Source organism: Branchiostoma floridae, chromosome 1 (assembly GCF_000003815.2).
Source record: "Branchiostoma floridae strain S238N-H82 chromosome 1, Bfl_VNyyK, whole genome shotgun sequence".
In the NCBI taxonomy this organism is placed as follows: Eukaryota; Metazoa; Chordata; class Leptocardii; order Amphioxiformes; family Branchiostomatidae; genus Branchiostoma; species Branchiostoma floridae.
The window spans coordinates 3,850,374-3,864,744 of NC_049979.1; the positions used below are offsets into that span (position 1 = coordinate 3,850,374).

The following is a 14,371-nucleotide window of genomic DNA, read 5'->3' on the forward strand; positions in this document are numbered from 1 at the left end:
TTCGACGGCGAGCGACTGCCTACCATCGTCTTCCGAGGCAGACAGGAGTACTGAAGCTGGGCTGATTTTTCGTACGGTCAGGTCACAAAGACAAACACAACTTCTGATACAATGAGATGAAAGTTATATAATAAGGCCACACCAATTTAATTTCTTGGTTCACGGATTCGCTCGCTCCTATTTTTTGGAAAATAAAATAAAAATAAAAATTACCACTCAGCAAATTTTCACCATTAATGAAACCATTCACCAGCTTTCTGGTGTAGCAAAATATTATAAGCTCCTTAAAGTGTGGGTACAGGTGCTGTTACTGTACAATAATAGTGTTTTTGTACTTTTTTCAAGCTGACAACTTTTTTTCTTTATGTTTTGGATTAGCCGTTACCTTTACCCCAACCATTTTACAATTTTTATTTTTATTTTTATTTCGCCCTCTCGCTCCATATTTTTTATGAAAAAATCCGTGAACCAAGAAATTAAATTGGTGTGGCCTAAGTTGTATAATTTGTTGTGCATGAAAGCAGCAGGACTTTGTCCCCTGTACTACTTGATCCTCGGTCAGTGACATGTGTTCACTCCTTGTGTAAGTGGCTACATTGTGTCAGAGCATGCCTCCGTCACATGGACAGGTGGTGATCAGGTAAGCTGCTGGTGCCTAGTTCACAAGAAAGATCTAGAGGATATCATTACAGGTGTACTGTACTCCATGGGAGGCAACGGAAGGTATGTATGCTTTTAGCTTTAGTATTGCTGGAAAACCACTGGGAATTCTGTTGTATATGACTTATGGTGCCCAATCTCTTTCAGTAGCTCCACCAAACCTTCCTACATGACTTACTAGTATATTATTATCAGGAAAGCAGAATTCAACAAATTTGGGGTGACTATTCATTGCTTATTACTGCAGTCCAGAGAGGTAAACCCACGGCACAAATGTTTAAACCCCTTTGGTGGCCAAAAAAAACATGTATTTTCCCCGCTCTATTTGGATATGATTACTATTTGGCTAAATTGTACTGTTTTTCAGCCAGCATTGTTAGTCCTTGCTAGCTGTATTGTTAGACATTGCCAGCATTGTTTAATTTCATTCTCAGCATTATTAGACAGGAGGCTACATAGTAATGTTAGTCTGTTAGAAGTCTTCAATGCATTTTATCTGTCATTCTGTGTTGTTTTTGTGGGTTATGTAAAAAGGAAACAAAGGTCACAAGGTGACCCTCTGAACCAAGGACGTTCTATCCCTTGTCTAAACTTAATCTTTTTATTAAACATTAGCGTACTAGTAGACAAGGCTGACTATAGCAGGTGGAATAGGCATGTCATTAACAGGAAAGGAAAAAAAACTGTTGAAACTATAAAAACTCCATCCTATTTCTTCTTCCTCTTATGAATGAATATGAATTATAATACCATGTCAATTTTTGAGAGTCAGTCCTCTGGCAAAGTCAGTGTGTCAGATGTCAGGGCATCAGGAGGGGTGTGATTGGCTGGAAGTAAATCTAAGGTCTGTAATAAACTCCTATTTCTTCTTCCTCTTATAAATGAATATAATTATACATGTCACTTTGTGAGAGAATCATTTAGCAAAGTCAGATGTCGGTGTGAGGGAGTCAGGAGGGTTTGACCCTTGTCTGGGTGTGATTGGCTGCGAGGAAAATAAGGTCTGTAATAAACTCCTATTTCTTCTTAGCTTCCTCTTATAAATGAATATAATACCATGTAACTTTTTGAGAGTCAGTCCTTAAGCAAAGTCAGTGTGTCAGATGTCAGTGTGAGGGAATCAGGAGGGTTTGACACTTGTCTGGGTGTGATTGGCTCCTGGCTCCTCACCAACTCTCCTGTAAGCTGATCTCACCACAGCAGCACCGCTGCTATATTTGGCAGCACGGCACCTGTCTCGTCTGTAATCAGTGTTGACGTTAACGCTGATCCTTGCTGACGGCACTGTTCATTACTAACCATACCATAACAGTTCCTGCTGCACACACCAGTCATTCAGGGTAGGAAATCCCCCCTCTTCCTGAAGAAATATTTGGCAGTTTTAGCTTGTTGTCTATCTTTCCTCCTTGGATCAGATTTTCTGTGCTGGATTTCATCCTTTGCACCAGGTCAGTGGTGGTCATTAGCTTGTTCATTCCTCTTTCAAATGATACAAATGTTTTACATTGCTGTGCTTGCATTTTACATGTTATATTTTTACATGTTATATGGAGTGTGTCGACTAATGTGAATTGTGATGTATTTCTGCTGCTATGTCTGACAACAGTTGTTAATATCAGGTTAATGTCAGGACTTCATTACATTAAATAGCACTTGACATTTACTACTTAGCATTACATTTAGCATTGATGTCTGAAAAAAGTTGTCAGCTGCCTCCAGAGAGCCTTTTGAATGTTTGTGTTTCTCGCCCATGACGAGAAAATAGATGAGAAAAAAATCATCAGTCAGCCTTTTGAAGGTTTGTGTTTCTCTGAAAAAATAATCCTTCAGACCTTGAACGTCATGAAGGTAGCAGGTCAGTCAAAGTCGTGTCATCAGATCTGACCTGCCCTCTGAAGGTCATCGACCTTGTGCTATTTACATGAACCTCTTTCAGCCTCTTGTTGCTAATTCAGTCCGGGTTTATGGTCCTTGTTACTCAGGTACCGCAATAAACAGCCCCAGTGATTTCTTTGTATTGCATACCCGGTAAACTTCCTCATGGTGTAACACACCACCAGGTTTGCACTAAGAGTACAAGTTTAAGCAGCATATCCGGGCAGATTTATTTGATCCACGCATACCAGAAAGACCTTTTCGATAAGTGTGGTGAGGTCTTCTACGTCCTATCTGATGGACATTTCTCACCAAAGTTACTGTAGGTACTGATTTTCACCTGACTGAAGAAATCAAATCTGTGTAAAGTGCCTTTGCCAAGGGCACATTGTCAGTGCATATCAGGGGGCATATGAAGCCAGGACTACTGGACTTTGGTCTGCCAACACCCTACCAACCTGCTATGTGACACCACAATATCGGAGATTGTGACCTTCTTCACACCTAGGCTACTAGAGTACGTTAATGAACCCAGCACACTTATCTCCTGACAGTGAGAGGTTGGGTAACCCAGACTACTCACCCCTTTGAAGCCTGTCTAAATAATGTAACAAGAAGCTGAGTTCCTTACCCTGTAGCCTGACTAAATCATGCTCCTAGCAGCCTGTTTAAGTTACCAGAGTAGGCCAATGATCAGCCCCTGGTAGTGAGAGATTGTGTGACACAGGAGGTTATATATGGTATAAAACAGGATACTTACCCCTGCACCCCTGCGGACGAGGGCCCATGTGTGCTGTACCTGGCTCCGCCCTGGGAGACGCCCCGCAGGCCCGAGGTTCGCGAGGACGCGTAGCTTCCGTCGGACGTACTGGCACTCGATGTTCCACTCATGCTGGAGCTGCTGGAAGAAACGGATAATCTCGCTGGCTTCACCATTTCTGGATACTTCAGCCCTCAACACCTGAGTTAATTCTCTGACAGATTTGGATACTCCCAGTTTACTGGCCAGCAAGTCTGCCCGTCATCGATCGAAAGAGGCCTGCTAACAATCTGGCCCAAAAAATCTGGCCCGAAAAAAAAATGTTCGAAGAATCAACAGTGCCCCAGCCTACTGCCTGTCAGCCCAATGTTTGGGTTACTGTGCAGATTGTCTCGTTGTTGCCCTGGTTACAAACAGAGGGACGTCCACCGGGGGGATATAGCAGCACAAATGGGACAAATGACAGATCTGTGGGCACGAGCCCACGAGGGACCTGCTGTATATACTCACTGATTTGTAGGCATATGCTCAGAGGGACCTGTTGTGTAGACATTGTATATTAACTATATTTGGGGAGATTCCCAGTCATCAGTGTACAAGCACAAAACATATCCTAAGACTAAGGTTTTCTCCATTTCTAAAGATTTCTGAAGATTTGATATAAAAATAAATCAGTGTTTGTTCCAGTTTGCTATGTCCTTTGTTAATGTCCAGTTTCCTATGTTTATATTACGACCCGTCCTACCGTTTAATAATGCATGGGACTCTTTTAACCTCCATTCAGGTAAAATCAATCTATAATGGATATCAGGTCGCCCTCAGCTGATGTCATCAATAATGTTTGGACACTTGAATATTGCATGACTTTTCTTCGGGTACATGTATCAGCACTTACACATCAGGCAACAGGTGTAGGGTTATTATCTGGAATTGTTTGGTGAATTTGCTAATTTATTCAGCAAGATGTGATTGTAGATATAATCACCATTATGATTTATTGTTAATATATTTTTGACTTATTATTGTCATTGTTTATTTGTTTTGTATCATTTGGTTGTATACTAGTAATTGAATTTTATGACCTCCCAATTCTGTATGTTGTTTACCTGTTATGGTCTAATCTCCAAGCAGATCCTACGGAAGCTTATGATGGTATCAAAAGCTGGTAAAGCTCAGTTTAGACCTAGGCTCAGGAGTGTGTATGGCTCCCATACACACTCCTAAGCCAGCTAAACTCCTTTGCAGCTTTTGAAAGTATGAAACTATGCTACTGTAGGATCTGCTTGGAGATTATTATGGTCTTCCTTCACTGTGGTTTTAAGAACATGGCAACATCTATGCTACTTTATTTGACTTTGTTCTGTCTGAAAGCCGTAACAACCAAGTCTCCTGTGTTCCAGACTGTGCCATGAGGACCGAGGCTGTGCTGCGATCTCCGCATGACGCTTCGTCGAGACGGGTCAGCTGGCATGTCTCTGGTTCAGCTTACTAGGTCGGGGGTGGTCATGGGGGCGTCAGGGTTGGGACTGTTCCTCGTGTTCCTGGTCGTGCATTCCGGCCGCCTGACCCTGCAACACCAGGCCGGGTCGGACATCAACGTGTCCAGCGACAGGGAGAATGGGCTCATCCAGGAGGTACGTGGGTTTGTGCATAGTGGCTGGATGCATGTGTGTGGGTGGGTGCATGGGTTGATGTCTGGGTTTTGTGCATGGATATATGGCTGGTGCATGTGCAGGTCCGTTGATGTTTGTGTAGGTGGTTGGGTTGTTGCATGGGTGGATGGGTTGGGTTGTTGCATGGGTTGGTGTTTGTTTTGTGCATGGATAGGCGTGTTGGGTTGTGCATGGATAGGTAGCTTGGTACATCAGGACAGGTCTGTATGATTGTACGTGGATGGTATTCAGCACCAAGGACAGGTTGGGTGTGGCTGGGTGCATGGGTCAGTTTGTCTGCATGTGCATGGGGGGTTTGGTGAGTGGCTGTGTAATTAGATGGATAGATCCATTGATCAGCATATTTTACATTGTCATCGTGCATGAAATAAATATTCAAAGGCATTATGTTGAACTTGAAAGTATAGATTTCAAGTTCAAGCACACACATGGCAGGCTCCCTTGACCTGCTCCAGTCTCCTCTGCATCTCACAGTCCCTGGCCAGCAGGTAGGGCCCAGATGTTTTTGCAGGCCGCCTCTCCATCTGATGCTCAGCTGCCCTCTTTGTTCAATCATTGGAAGTATTGTTACCAATGCTGCATGTTGTCTGACTGACCCAAGATATACATCTACATTTTTAAGTACTGGGCAATGCCCCTCACAGGACTTTGTGGCCAGTGGTGGTAAAACAAAAAGGTGAAGTGGTAAACAAAATATTTCAAGCAAGCATACAAGTGCAGGATGTACATGATATCTTGCTAGGGCATAACTAGGTCTAGTCTGTGTAACACAAACTCCGCTGTCCAGGGCTCTAACTGGCCCCTCTCCGCGGATAGAGGGCCGGCGGATGTTTGGCGGGCTGCTATAAGCGAGATGTAATCAGGCTAAACTAGGTCTTACAGCTGGGCAGAGCTGGGGTAGCTGTAATGCTTGGCTACCCAGCTTTGAAATGCTCTACAGAAGTGGCATCTACCAGGTGTTCAGGCAGGCTGTTGCACTCTATGACTGTGCAGGGGAAGTAACTTGACCTGTGTGTTCCAGGTGTGGCAGCGCGAGCGGGCGCGGCCGGGCAGGAGCCAGATTCTGTACGGCGTGATGATCGACGCTGGCAGCACCGGCAGCCGCCTGCACGTCTTCAAGTTCAGGAGGAACAGTGAAGGTAAGATGCTCTCTAAGATGTATGTTGAGATGTTCAAGTTCAGGAGGAACAATGGAGGTAAGACGCTCTGTAATACGTTTTGTTCAGTGTGATGTTCCTTCTGACATTTGTTAACATGTGCAAGTTTGGGAAAAACAGTGAGGTTAAAACATTTTGCAAGACATTCTGCAGGATATTAGAATGTGCATATATTCAGGAGTAATTGTTAAGGTAAGACATTTGTCAGACGTTCTTTAAGACGTTTGTTAAGATATGCAAATTTGGGACTAATGGCAAATACTTTTTATGTGAGAGATTTAAACTTTTACTTTCAACTATTTTATCCAGTAGAGCACAGTTATCAATCACAATGTTTTCAGAGATGTTTCAAAGTGACCAGTTCTTTCTATAAGTTTTCTTTATTTGACAGACTTTTTATCTTTAGCAATGAAGCCAGTAGATAAAAATTGTCGATGATAAGGTTTCCACAGATGAGAGACAAACAAAGTGCCTGACCCACCTTTACACTGTCCTGTATGTTCCAGATGATATCACACTGGTGTCGGAGAAGTTCGAGTCCATCAAGCCAGGACTCTCCTCGTACGCCGACGATCCCGATGAGGTACGTTTGGTGTCCCCTGGCGACAGGAGAGTTTCTGGTGCAGATGTTTTGGCATTAAAACACCAGGGCTGTCCCCAGGACCCATCCCTCTGTCCCTGGATGGAAACGTGCTTGTTACAACAAGAAAATTTAACCCTGTCCATAAAAAAAATGAGCTTTAGGACATAAAGCTGATAAAAATGTATTTTTTCAGCTTGACATAACAAGGAAAATTACCAATATGGGCTGCCAAACAATAAGTGGGACAGAAAATTTTCGACCTTAGACAATCCTGGTTAGCACACACAGATAGTCCATAGTAAACACAAGCAGATGTAACAGAAGAAGGACGAACCATGGTCCGAGTCAGGAGAGATTCAGGGATGACAAGAGAGGTGTTAGGTATCAGCTTACGGACTATTATCATAACCAGGTCATTGTTGTTTACTATAAGCATTAACAGTTTCAGGCTGTTCTTTTGAGGGGGAATATTATGATGGTTTCTTTTGTGTGGCATCCGAGGATGTTTCCTCTTAGTTAGATAATGTTGCTGATTGTGTTGGCAGTGTAGTAAGTTTCAGTTACAGTTACTATACCATGTAATGAATGTACCCTTGTCTTCAAACGTAAAGATATATCTGTCTAGCTTATAGCTTGCCAATCTAAGCACCGTAACTATGTTGTATTTAGGAACTCACAGATTCAACTTTTTGATCATAATTGACATTTCTCAGTTCAAAATGACCCTCTTCAACAAAATGACGCAAAACCTAAGCCATGTGACCTGGAGAACAAGTGTGACGTCAGCAACAAGTCAAAGGTGCTTAGCAATCGGTATCGGCCCCTGTCTCGGTTGAGAGACAGTTGATCATGCTTCACTTAGATTGAAAATGACAAAAGAAGAAAGAAAAAGTCACAGGTGTCATTACAATATCTCTGCAGTGTCAATGTTGAAAGATAACGGATGTTATCTAAAATGTCTGACCGTTTCCAAAATCATATCCAGTTGCTTGAATGAGTAACTAATTGTTATTTGGTGTATCTTATTGCCTAGTAATTGATGTAAGAAGTGTAATTATATCATTATAATCACACATGCGCCATGCCCCCCACCCCACCCCAGGGTGCTGCCAGTATACGTGGTTTGGTGCAGATCGCCCAGGAAGTAGTGCCTGTTGCCATGCAGAGGACCACGCCCTTAGCGCTGAAGGCCACCGCGGGGCTGCGCATGTTACCCGAGGCCAAGGCTCAGACACTGCTGGATAAGGTTCGTTCTTCCTCGTCTTCTTCCCTGTGATGTCCACAATTATCTCACCTCACCTCACCGGTCCCAATCATCTACCATCTTAATAAACCAAGGAGGCTAAATAAACTCAATACAGATGGTATGCAGCTAGATTATTGTGGGCACTTATTGACTCTCATTGCCTCCAGGTAGGTGAGATTTACCACAATGTCAGCTGGTAATTAACACTGATGATGCATGCGAACGATTGATTGATTGATTGAATTGACACTCTATTCGTGTAGGAAGAACATTGTATCTCTATTTGTAAAACTGTTCAAATTCAGCTTTACTACTGATTACCTTTTGGTGCAACAAGTCAACTTATTCTAAGTCAACTTATTTAGTAGGCATACTGGTATTGCAATCATTAACTTAGTTGGGGTTAAGGCATGTCCATCTGGCAGGAGATAGTGGTCCCCCAAAGGAATGTTTTCATTGGTTGATTGGCTGATTGATTGGCTGATTGATTGATTGATTGATTGATTGTTTGATTGATTGACAGGTGCAGGAAGTGTTTGAGGCGTCCCCTTTCCTGGTGAGGAAGGACAGTGTTGTCGTCATGAACGGCCTAGATGAAGGTGAGTCTCATTTGTCTGTTCGTTTGTTTAAAAGAACAGTTTTTTTTATTACACTTGTAAAGAGTTGCGTCATGGAAATGTTTTTGCATAGAGATGTAGACATCGTCAGCTGAAAAACGTCCATCTCTCACATCTTTCTCCCTCCTCCAGGTCTGTTTGCGTGGTTCACTGTCAACTTTTTGATAGGTAAGACATTAGTTAAATTGGCAACACTGTGTTAATGTTTAATGTAGGGCTGAAGCAAGCAATACTTTTATTACTCTTTGTTTTCAGAAAAACCCTTGCATGAGGGAAAATGTAAATAACTTGACTGTTGTTATGATGATTTTTGCATTCTCACAAACTGTCAGTAAGAATATTTGTGTTGACTAAACTTAGAGTTTTTTTCTTCATGTTTCAGGCGCCCTCGGGTCTAAAGAGAAGCACTCAACCAAAGGAGCTTTAGACCTGGGAGGGGGGTCCACACAAATCACATTTTCTCCTAGGGACAAGGTAAGTCAACAACTGTTTAGTTTTTTTAAAAATCTATTTCTTTTGATGGCTGCTTTTTGAGTGTTGCTTGCGAATTGTAATATCCATGCCTGTTCTGTCACAGGAAACTCTCCGGTCGTCCCCTGAGAGCTTTGTGAGGCCCGTTACGATATTCCACAAGACGTATATGCTGTATGTACATAGGTGAGTAATAAAACCCTTATATTAGTTATAATAACCAGTTGAGTATCTAGTTTCCTGCATAGCCTTTGGGGGGGGGGGGGGGGGCTAATTTTCACTTTTGCACTGATCACTTGCATGTTCTCATACAGCCAGTGCACTATCCCAGTCAATCCACCAAAGAAAGTAATTAGAACCAGTTCAATAACATGTCCTTATCCTTGGATCATGGAGTCTGCATCAGTCGATTTTCATCACTGTAGAATGTGTAGATTTTTTAGAACTGTTTACTTTTTTAAGGTGACCTGCCAGAATTTAGTCTGTCTCCCTTTGTGTCCAGCTATCTGGGTTTTGGGCTGATGGCGGCCAGGCTGAGAATGATGGGAATGGAGACGGAGGACATCAACAGAAGATCCGTCAAGGGCAGCCTGAGAAGTGCCTGTCTGCCTGCAGACTTCCGGGGGGCCTTCGAGCACTCAGGCATGGAGTACCCTGTGTCAGGGCTGCCCGAGGGAGAGGCCGGGTTCGGGGCTTGTTGGGCGGCCGCGCTGGCGATGGTCAGCAGACGGATCCACCAGCCAGGTGGGTACATCGTTCTCACCTGCTGTTGGTCAGGTGTTTGGGCCATGTCATTCTACTCTCCAAGGAGAGGTTGGTGGGAAAAATCGTGACTTTTTCCTTTCAGCCCACAGGAAAAATAGGGTGAAAGGAAAAGGTCACGATTTTTCTTCCAACCTTTGCTTGGAGAGTAAGTCATTTGGCTTTTTGAATGAAAATAAGTCGTAAAACCTTTATTTTGAAGACATGTATTGTTGTGGACCAGAATAAGGCTTCTCAATGTGTAAGGCTAGTTCACCTTTATCCGCAGGGTAACCTAGGTCCAACAACAGGGTATTTAGGGATATAAAGTGGACCCAGGGTGGTTTCAAATTGCAATATTATCAAATGTCACATCACCACTGTCCATCATCTTGATATCCCTAAATACCACTTTTAGATACTCCTCGGATAAAGGTGAACTAGCCTTATTCAACTCTGTATTTTGAGTTTGCCTGCTGCGGAGTGTTTTTCCTCCTCTCTGTCTCCTTGACCTGTAACTTTCTTCCTCCTGTTTCTCCCAACAACTGTCTTATTTGTGGAGTGAGAACCTTTTGTTTGTTGTGTTTGTTTCTTGACTCGTCTGCAGTCCTGAGTTCGGCCTCATGTGATCAGATAGGGCCTGACTCGCACAATGTTTGCCAATCCAAACAGCCAGCTCAGAAAACTTGTTTATATTCTCAAGGTACTGCTTTGACTCTTCTCTATGCTACTTACATTATCTCCCTAGCCCCACTAAAGACAGAAAAATAGATTATCATCGTGACTTATTTGACAACAGTGATAGCCAATTAATTAACTTGATCCCAACCATGGCCTGGAGAAGGTCGGGAGGCCATGGTCAGCCTAGCTATGTGTGACAGGGGCTTTAGCAAAACAAGTAGCAGTTAGTCCCCTCCTTTCTCAATGCCAATACAATATGAAAATTAATGTTGTTCTTAAGTCAATCTAAAACAAAAGACACAAAAGCTTGCTTCTTTCGAAAATGTGTAAAAACATTCATATGCAGCTTGAATTAGATGATTGAAATGTAGCAAGAGTGTATGTTGTTTCCAGTCATTCCAAATTTCTTGAGTACAGTTAAACATTAGAGTTTAGAAAAGGATTGAGAGTTAAACCAACCTTTGACCAACCTCCAGTTAATGCTGTTACTTAGCACACAGGGCTGATGCCAAATAATTCCCATCTTTCTGTCGCTGTGCATGTTTGTCTGTGCTAGCCTGTCTCCTCTTAATGCTTGCCATCAGTCCAATATCATAAAGCATACCAAAAATCTGTCTATAACACTACAGCACTTATGTAAAGATTCATGTAATATATGGCATTGTGCTTCAAGTTAGGAATTGGTCACACAGGGAAATGGTGACAAAGTGTTCCAAGTGCTGAATAGATGAGGATATACCGATTGTTGTCATGAGAAAAACTTGCTTGTAAAGGAATAACCAGTTTTGTGTCCCTTTTTTTGTTTTCCAGATGAAGTCAGACAAGAACCATTCTATGCATTTTCCTACTACTTTGACCGAGCGAAAGAGTCTGGCATGATAGGTGAGTACATTCTGATGTCAGTCTGTACAACTGGAGAAGATACGGAGATTACTTTTGGATGTTTTTAGTGATGTTTGATACTTAAAAATGACAACTGCAATGTTTCAGGTGAAGAAGGTGGAAGCTTGAAGGTTTCCAAGTTCAAGCAGAGAGCAGAAGAAGGTAATGTTATGTTACATTAGTTCTTCTAATAAAGCGAATATTCCTTCTTAATGTCCTCTGACTTTAGCAAAGAAAACTGTAACTTAAGCTTTAAAGGTTTGGAAGATTGCTTCAAAGTCTTGCATTTTATTTGTGTTGGAAGAGACATTGAAGTTTGTGAGGGTAAGTCTGTCAATTGTAGTTAGAATTTTCATAGAAAAAATGAAAGATATGACCAAGTCTGTCAAGTATTGTTGCCTAGCAGCTACTCTTATATAAAAGTTGCACAAGTCTGTAAGCTGCGAGCTGAATCAGTTCAGTCTGAGTTACCAAAATGTGCCCCCTCCCCCTAGTCTCTACCAGTCTCCATAGGTCGCTGGAAACACTGTAGACATGGAACAAACAGAGGAGTAAGTTGGCTGTACTTCTCTGGCTGGCTTACTTTTCAAAGGTTTTTCAGGTGACCTATGGAGTCTGGTAGAGACTACCCTCCCCCTACAATAGCTTACACATGTCTAACTGTGATGTGCCCCCCTCCCACCCCAGTGTGCAGAAAACCACTGCCAGAGTACCCGTTCATGTGCATGGACCTGTGCTACATCAGCGCACTCCTACAGGAGGGCTTCGGCTTCAACCCCAACAACGTGCTCATGGTCAGTTTCACGGTTCTCCATTCAAGACACAATACTGTCAGACTTTTATTTATTTATTTATGTGGGAACTTAATTTCACGGTAAAAGAGGGAAGCAAGTTTTCTGGGTGTTTTAAGTTTGTGGTTGATACCATTCTGTGGTTGTAAGTACAGTTACTGTAGTTATACCTTGGAACTGCATACTGTAAATGCCTTTTGTGCTTGCTATCAATGATTTAATTTTGAGGCATGGTTTTCAGTTCGCAGTAGCGCTGCAGTTACATATGGCACAGTAATGAAAACACTGGTGAAGCGGCCGACCTGAAAACTGCAAACATAAAACCACTGCAATAATCTAAAAAATTACTGTTTTACTATTTAACAGCATTTGGCAATGTCATGAATTTGCTTTGGAAAAGTCACAGCAATGTATGACAATACAAAGATATATAATACAGTCAAACCTGTCTATAGCGGCCACTCAAGGGACCGGACAAATTTGGCCACTATAGACAGGTGGCCTCTGTATAGAGGTGGCAACTTGTAGATAAAATACCCAAGGGACCGACAAAAAGTGGCCACTATGGACAGGTGGCCCCTCTGTAGAGGTGGCCCCTAATACAGGTTTGACTGTACTGTATTCTCACTGTGTTTTGTCATCTGGTTTCTAAACCAAGCAGATCATCTTCAGAAAAGGACATTGGATTCATGCTAAGAAATTCATGTCATATCCTCTATGTAAGTCCTTCCTTAAGCCACCAAGCTAGCCATCTTTATTATTTCTCCTGCAGCTGAGGAAAAAGATAGACGGTGTTGAGACGAGTTGGGCGCTGGGAGCGACATTCCGTATGCTCAGCTGATGATCCTCTAGTGCAGGAGCCTGCATTCAACTTCAGAACTGTATAGCACCAAACAACGCAGGACGTGTTCATTCTCTGATTCCCTTTAAAGCTGTGATAGACAGCAGAAAATGCCAGTTCTCTGGTCCTACTTCTGGATGTCAGGAGTTCCCCTGGATGTGTTGCTGGTCCCGAAACTGCTCAGTAACCAGGAGTAAAACGAAGAGAGACGTTCATCATTAAGAAATCTGGAGACACTTTGGACACATTTGTCCCATGAGTGCCAAAGCCCAGTTTTGGGGCGCCTCTGATGGAATCCTTGGTCCTGCCTGTGGCATGTCACAAGATCATTACTGATACTACCTGTTGCTGTGGTGATGGACAACACACCAGAACACTGGTCACCATAGTGATAGCAACTGGTTGCCACAACTATGAATTAGAGCATAAGGAAGGTCACAGTTTCCCACGGTGATTGACCATACAAGTGAATATTGGTTGCCATGGTGTTTCAGTACAAAAGAACATTGGTTGCCATGGTGATAAACTAGATTGACAAGTGGCCACTGGTTGCCATGGTGATTGGCTGAACAAGTGAACATTGTTGCCATAGTGACTGTGAAGTAAATAAATTGTGAATAAGTTGTTCAGGAAGAAAACACATCCAGTAGATATCTCAGGGTACATGCAGAAGGTAATAGCTGCGTCACAAGCAATCATGGAATCCAGAAAACGTGCTTGGCTCATCACCACACTGTGAAGACACCCTCTGCATCATGGATTTCTGTACATAGCTAACATGAAGAAGCATGTCTTGTTGAGTTTGAAGAAATCCCTTTTTGGCATGAAATAGATATTGTGAATAGTCTCTAATGTACAAATGTATATTGTAAAGAAAGGTTGTGGGATGATTTTGATTATTTATTATATTAAAGAGTTATCCATTGTAAGTGATTGTATATTTTTTGTTTGTTTCATCAGAATATGTATGCACTACAACACACCTGACTCACAGGCTTGTAAACAAGATGTTCTGTAGGGTCTGCATAGTAGTGATGAAATACTCAAGTGGCATTTTGACTTTCCATTGTCACTACAGAGGATGGTACTAAGGCTATATCTATCAGTGTCAAGGCAGCAAAGGGCCAACAAATATCAAACAGGGCACCAGAGGCCTGTTCCAGTGTTGGATGGTACCATTTCGATACTGCCTTGCCACCATTAGAACTGCTTGGAAACTCTAACGCTCATACCCTTTAAGTTCTAGACAGCTGAGAGACATTGTGCTACAATTAAACTTAATATCTGTACAAAGTAAAACTCTTACCAAGTGAAAGGCCACTTATATCAGAGCCCATTAACATTCCATCCACCGAGACAGGGGCCGATACCAACTTCCAAGCACCTTTGACCC

General features: G+C 42.5%; 1 protein-coding gene across 3 annotated transcripts in view; it reads left to right on the top strand.

The window, feature by feature from the left end:
• Positions 1-13,309, top strand: part of LOC118425776 (ectonucleoside triphosphate diphosphohydrolase 5-like) — a 16,021-nt gene extending 2,712 nt beyond the window's left edge. Inside the window, exons 1-15 of one of the 3 annotated variants that reach the window (XM_035834868.1) lie at positions 585-723; positions 4,696-4,929; positions 5,990-6,107; positions 6,632-6,708; positions 7,811-7,954; positions 8,478-8,553; positions 8,704-8,739; positions 8,954-9,045; positions 9,149-9,228; positions 9,545-9,786; positions 10,391-10,486; positions 11,275-11,346; positions 11,455-11,508; positions 12,034-12,140; positions 12,910-13,309. In XM_035834868.1, coding sequence (XP_035690761.1) covers positions 4,735-4,929; positions 5,990-6,107; positions 6,632-6,708; positions 7,811-7,954; positions 8,478-8,553; positions 8,704-8,739; positions 8,954-9,045; positions 9,149-9,228; positions 9,545-9,786; positions 10,391-10,486; positions 11,275-11,346; positions 11,455-11,508; positions 12,034-12,140; positions 12,910-12,978 — 1,458 coding nt within the window. In that variant the 5' untranslated portion in view covers positions 585-723; positions 4,696-4,734 and the 3' untranslated portion in view covers positions 12,979-13,309. Of the gene's footprint in view, positions 1-584; positions 724-4,695; positions 4,930-5,989; positions 6,108-6,631; positions 6,709-7,810; positions 7,955-8,477; positions 8,554-8,703; positions 8,740-8,953; positions 9,046-9,148; positions 9,229-9,544; positions 9,787-10,390; positions 10,487-11,274; positions 11,347-11,454; positions 11,509-12,033; positions 12,141-12,909 lie in introns of those variants that run through there. The other 2 variants (XM_035834858.1, XM_035834875.1) reach the window with 2 other exon arrangements.
• The last annotated feature ends 1,062 nt before the right edge of the window (positions 13,310-14,371 follow it).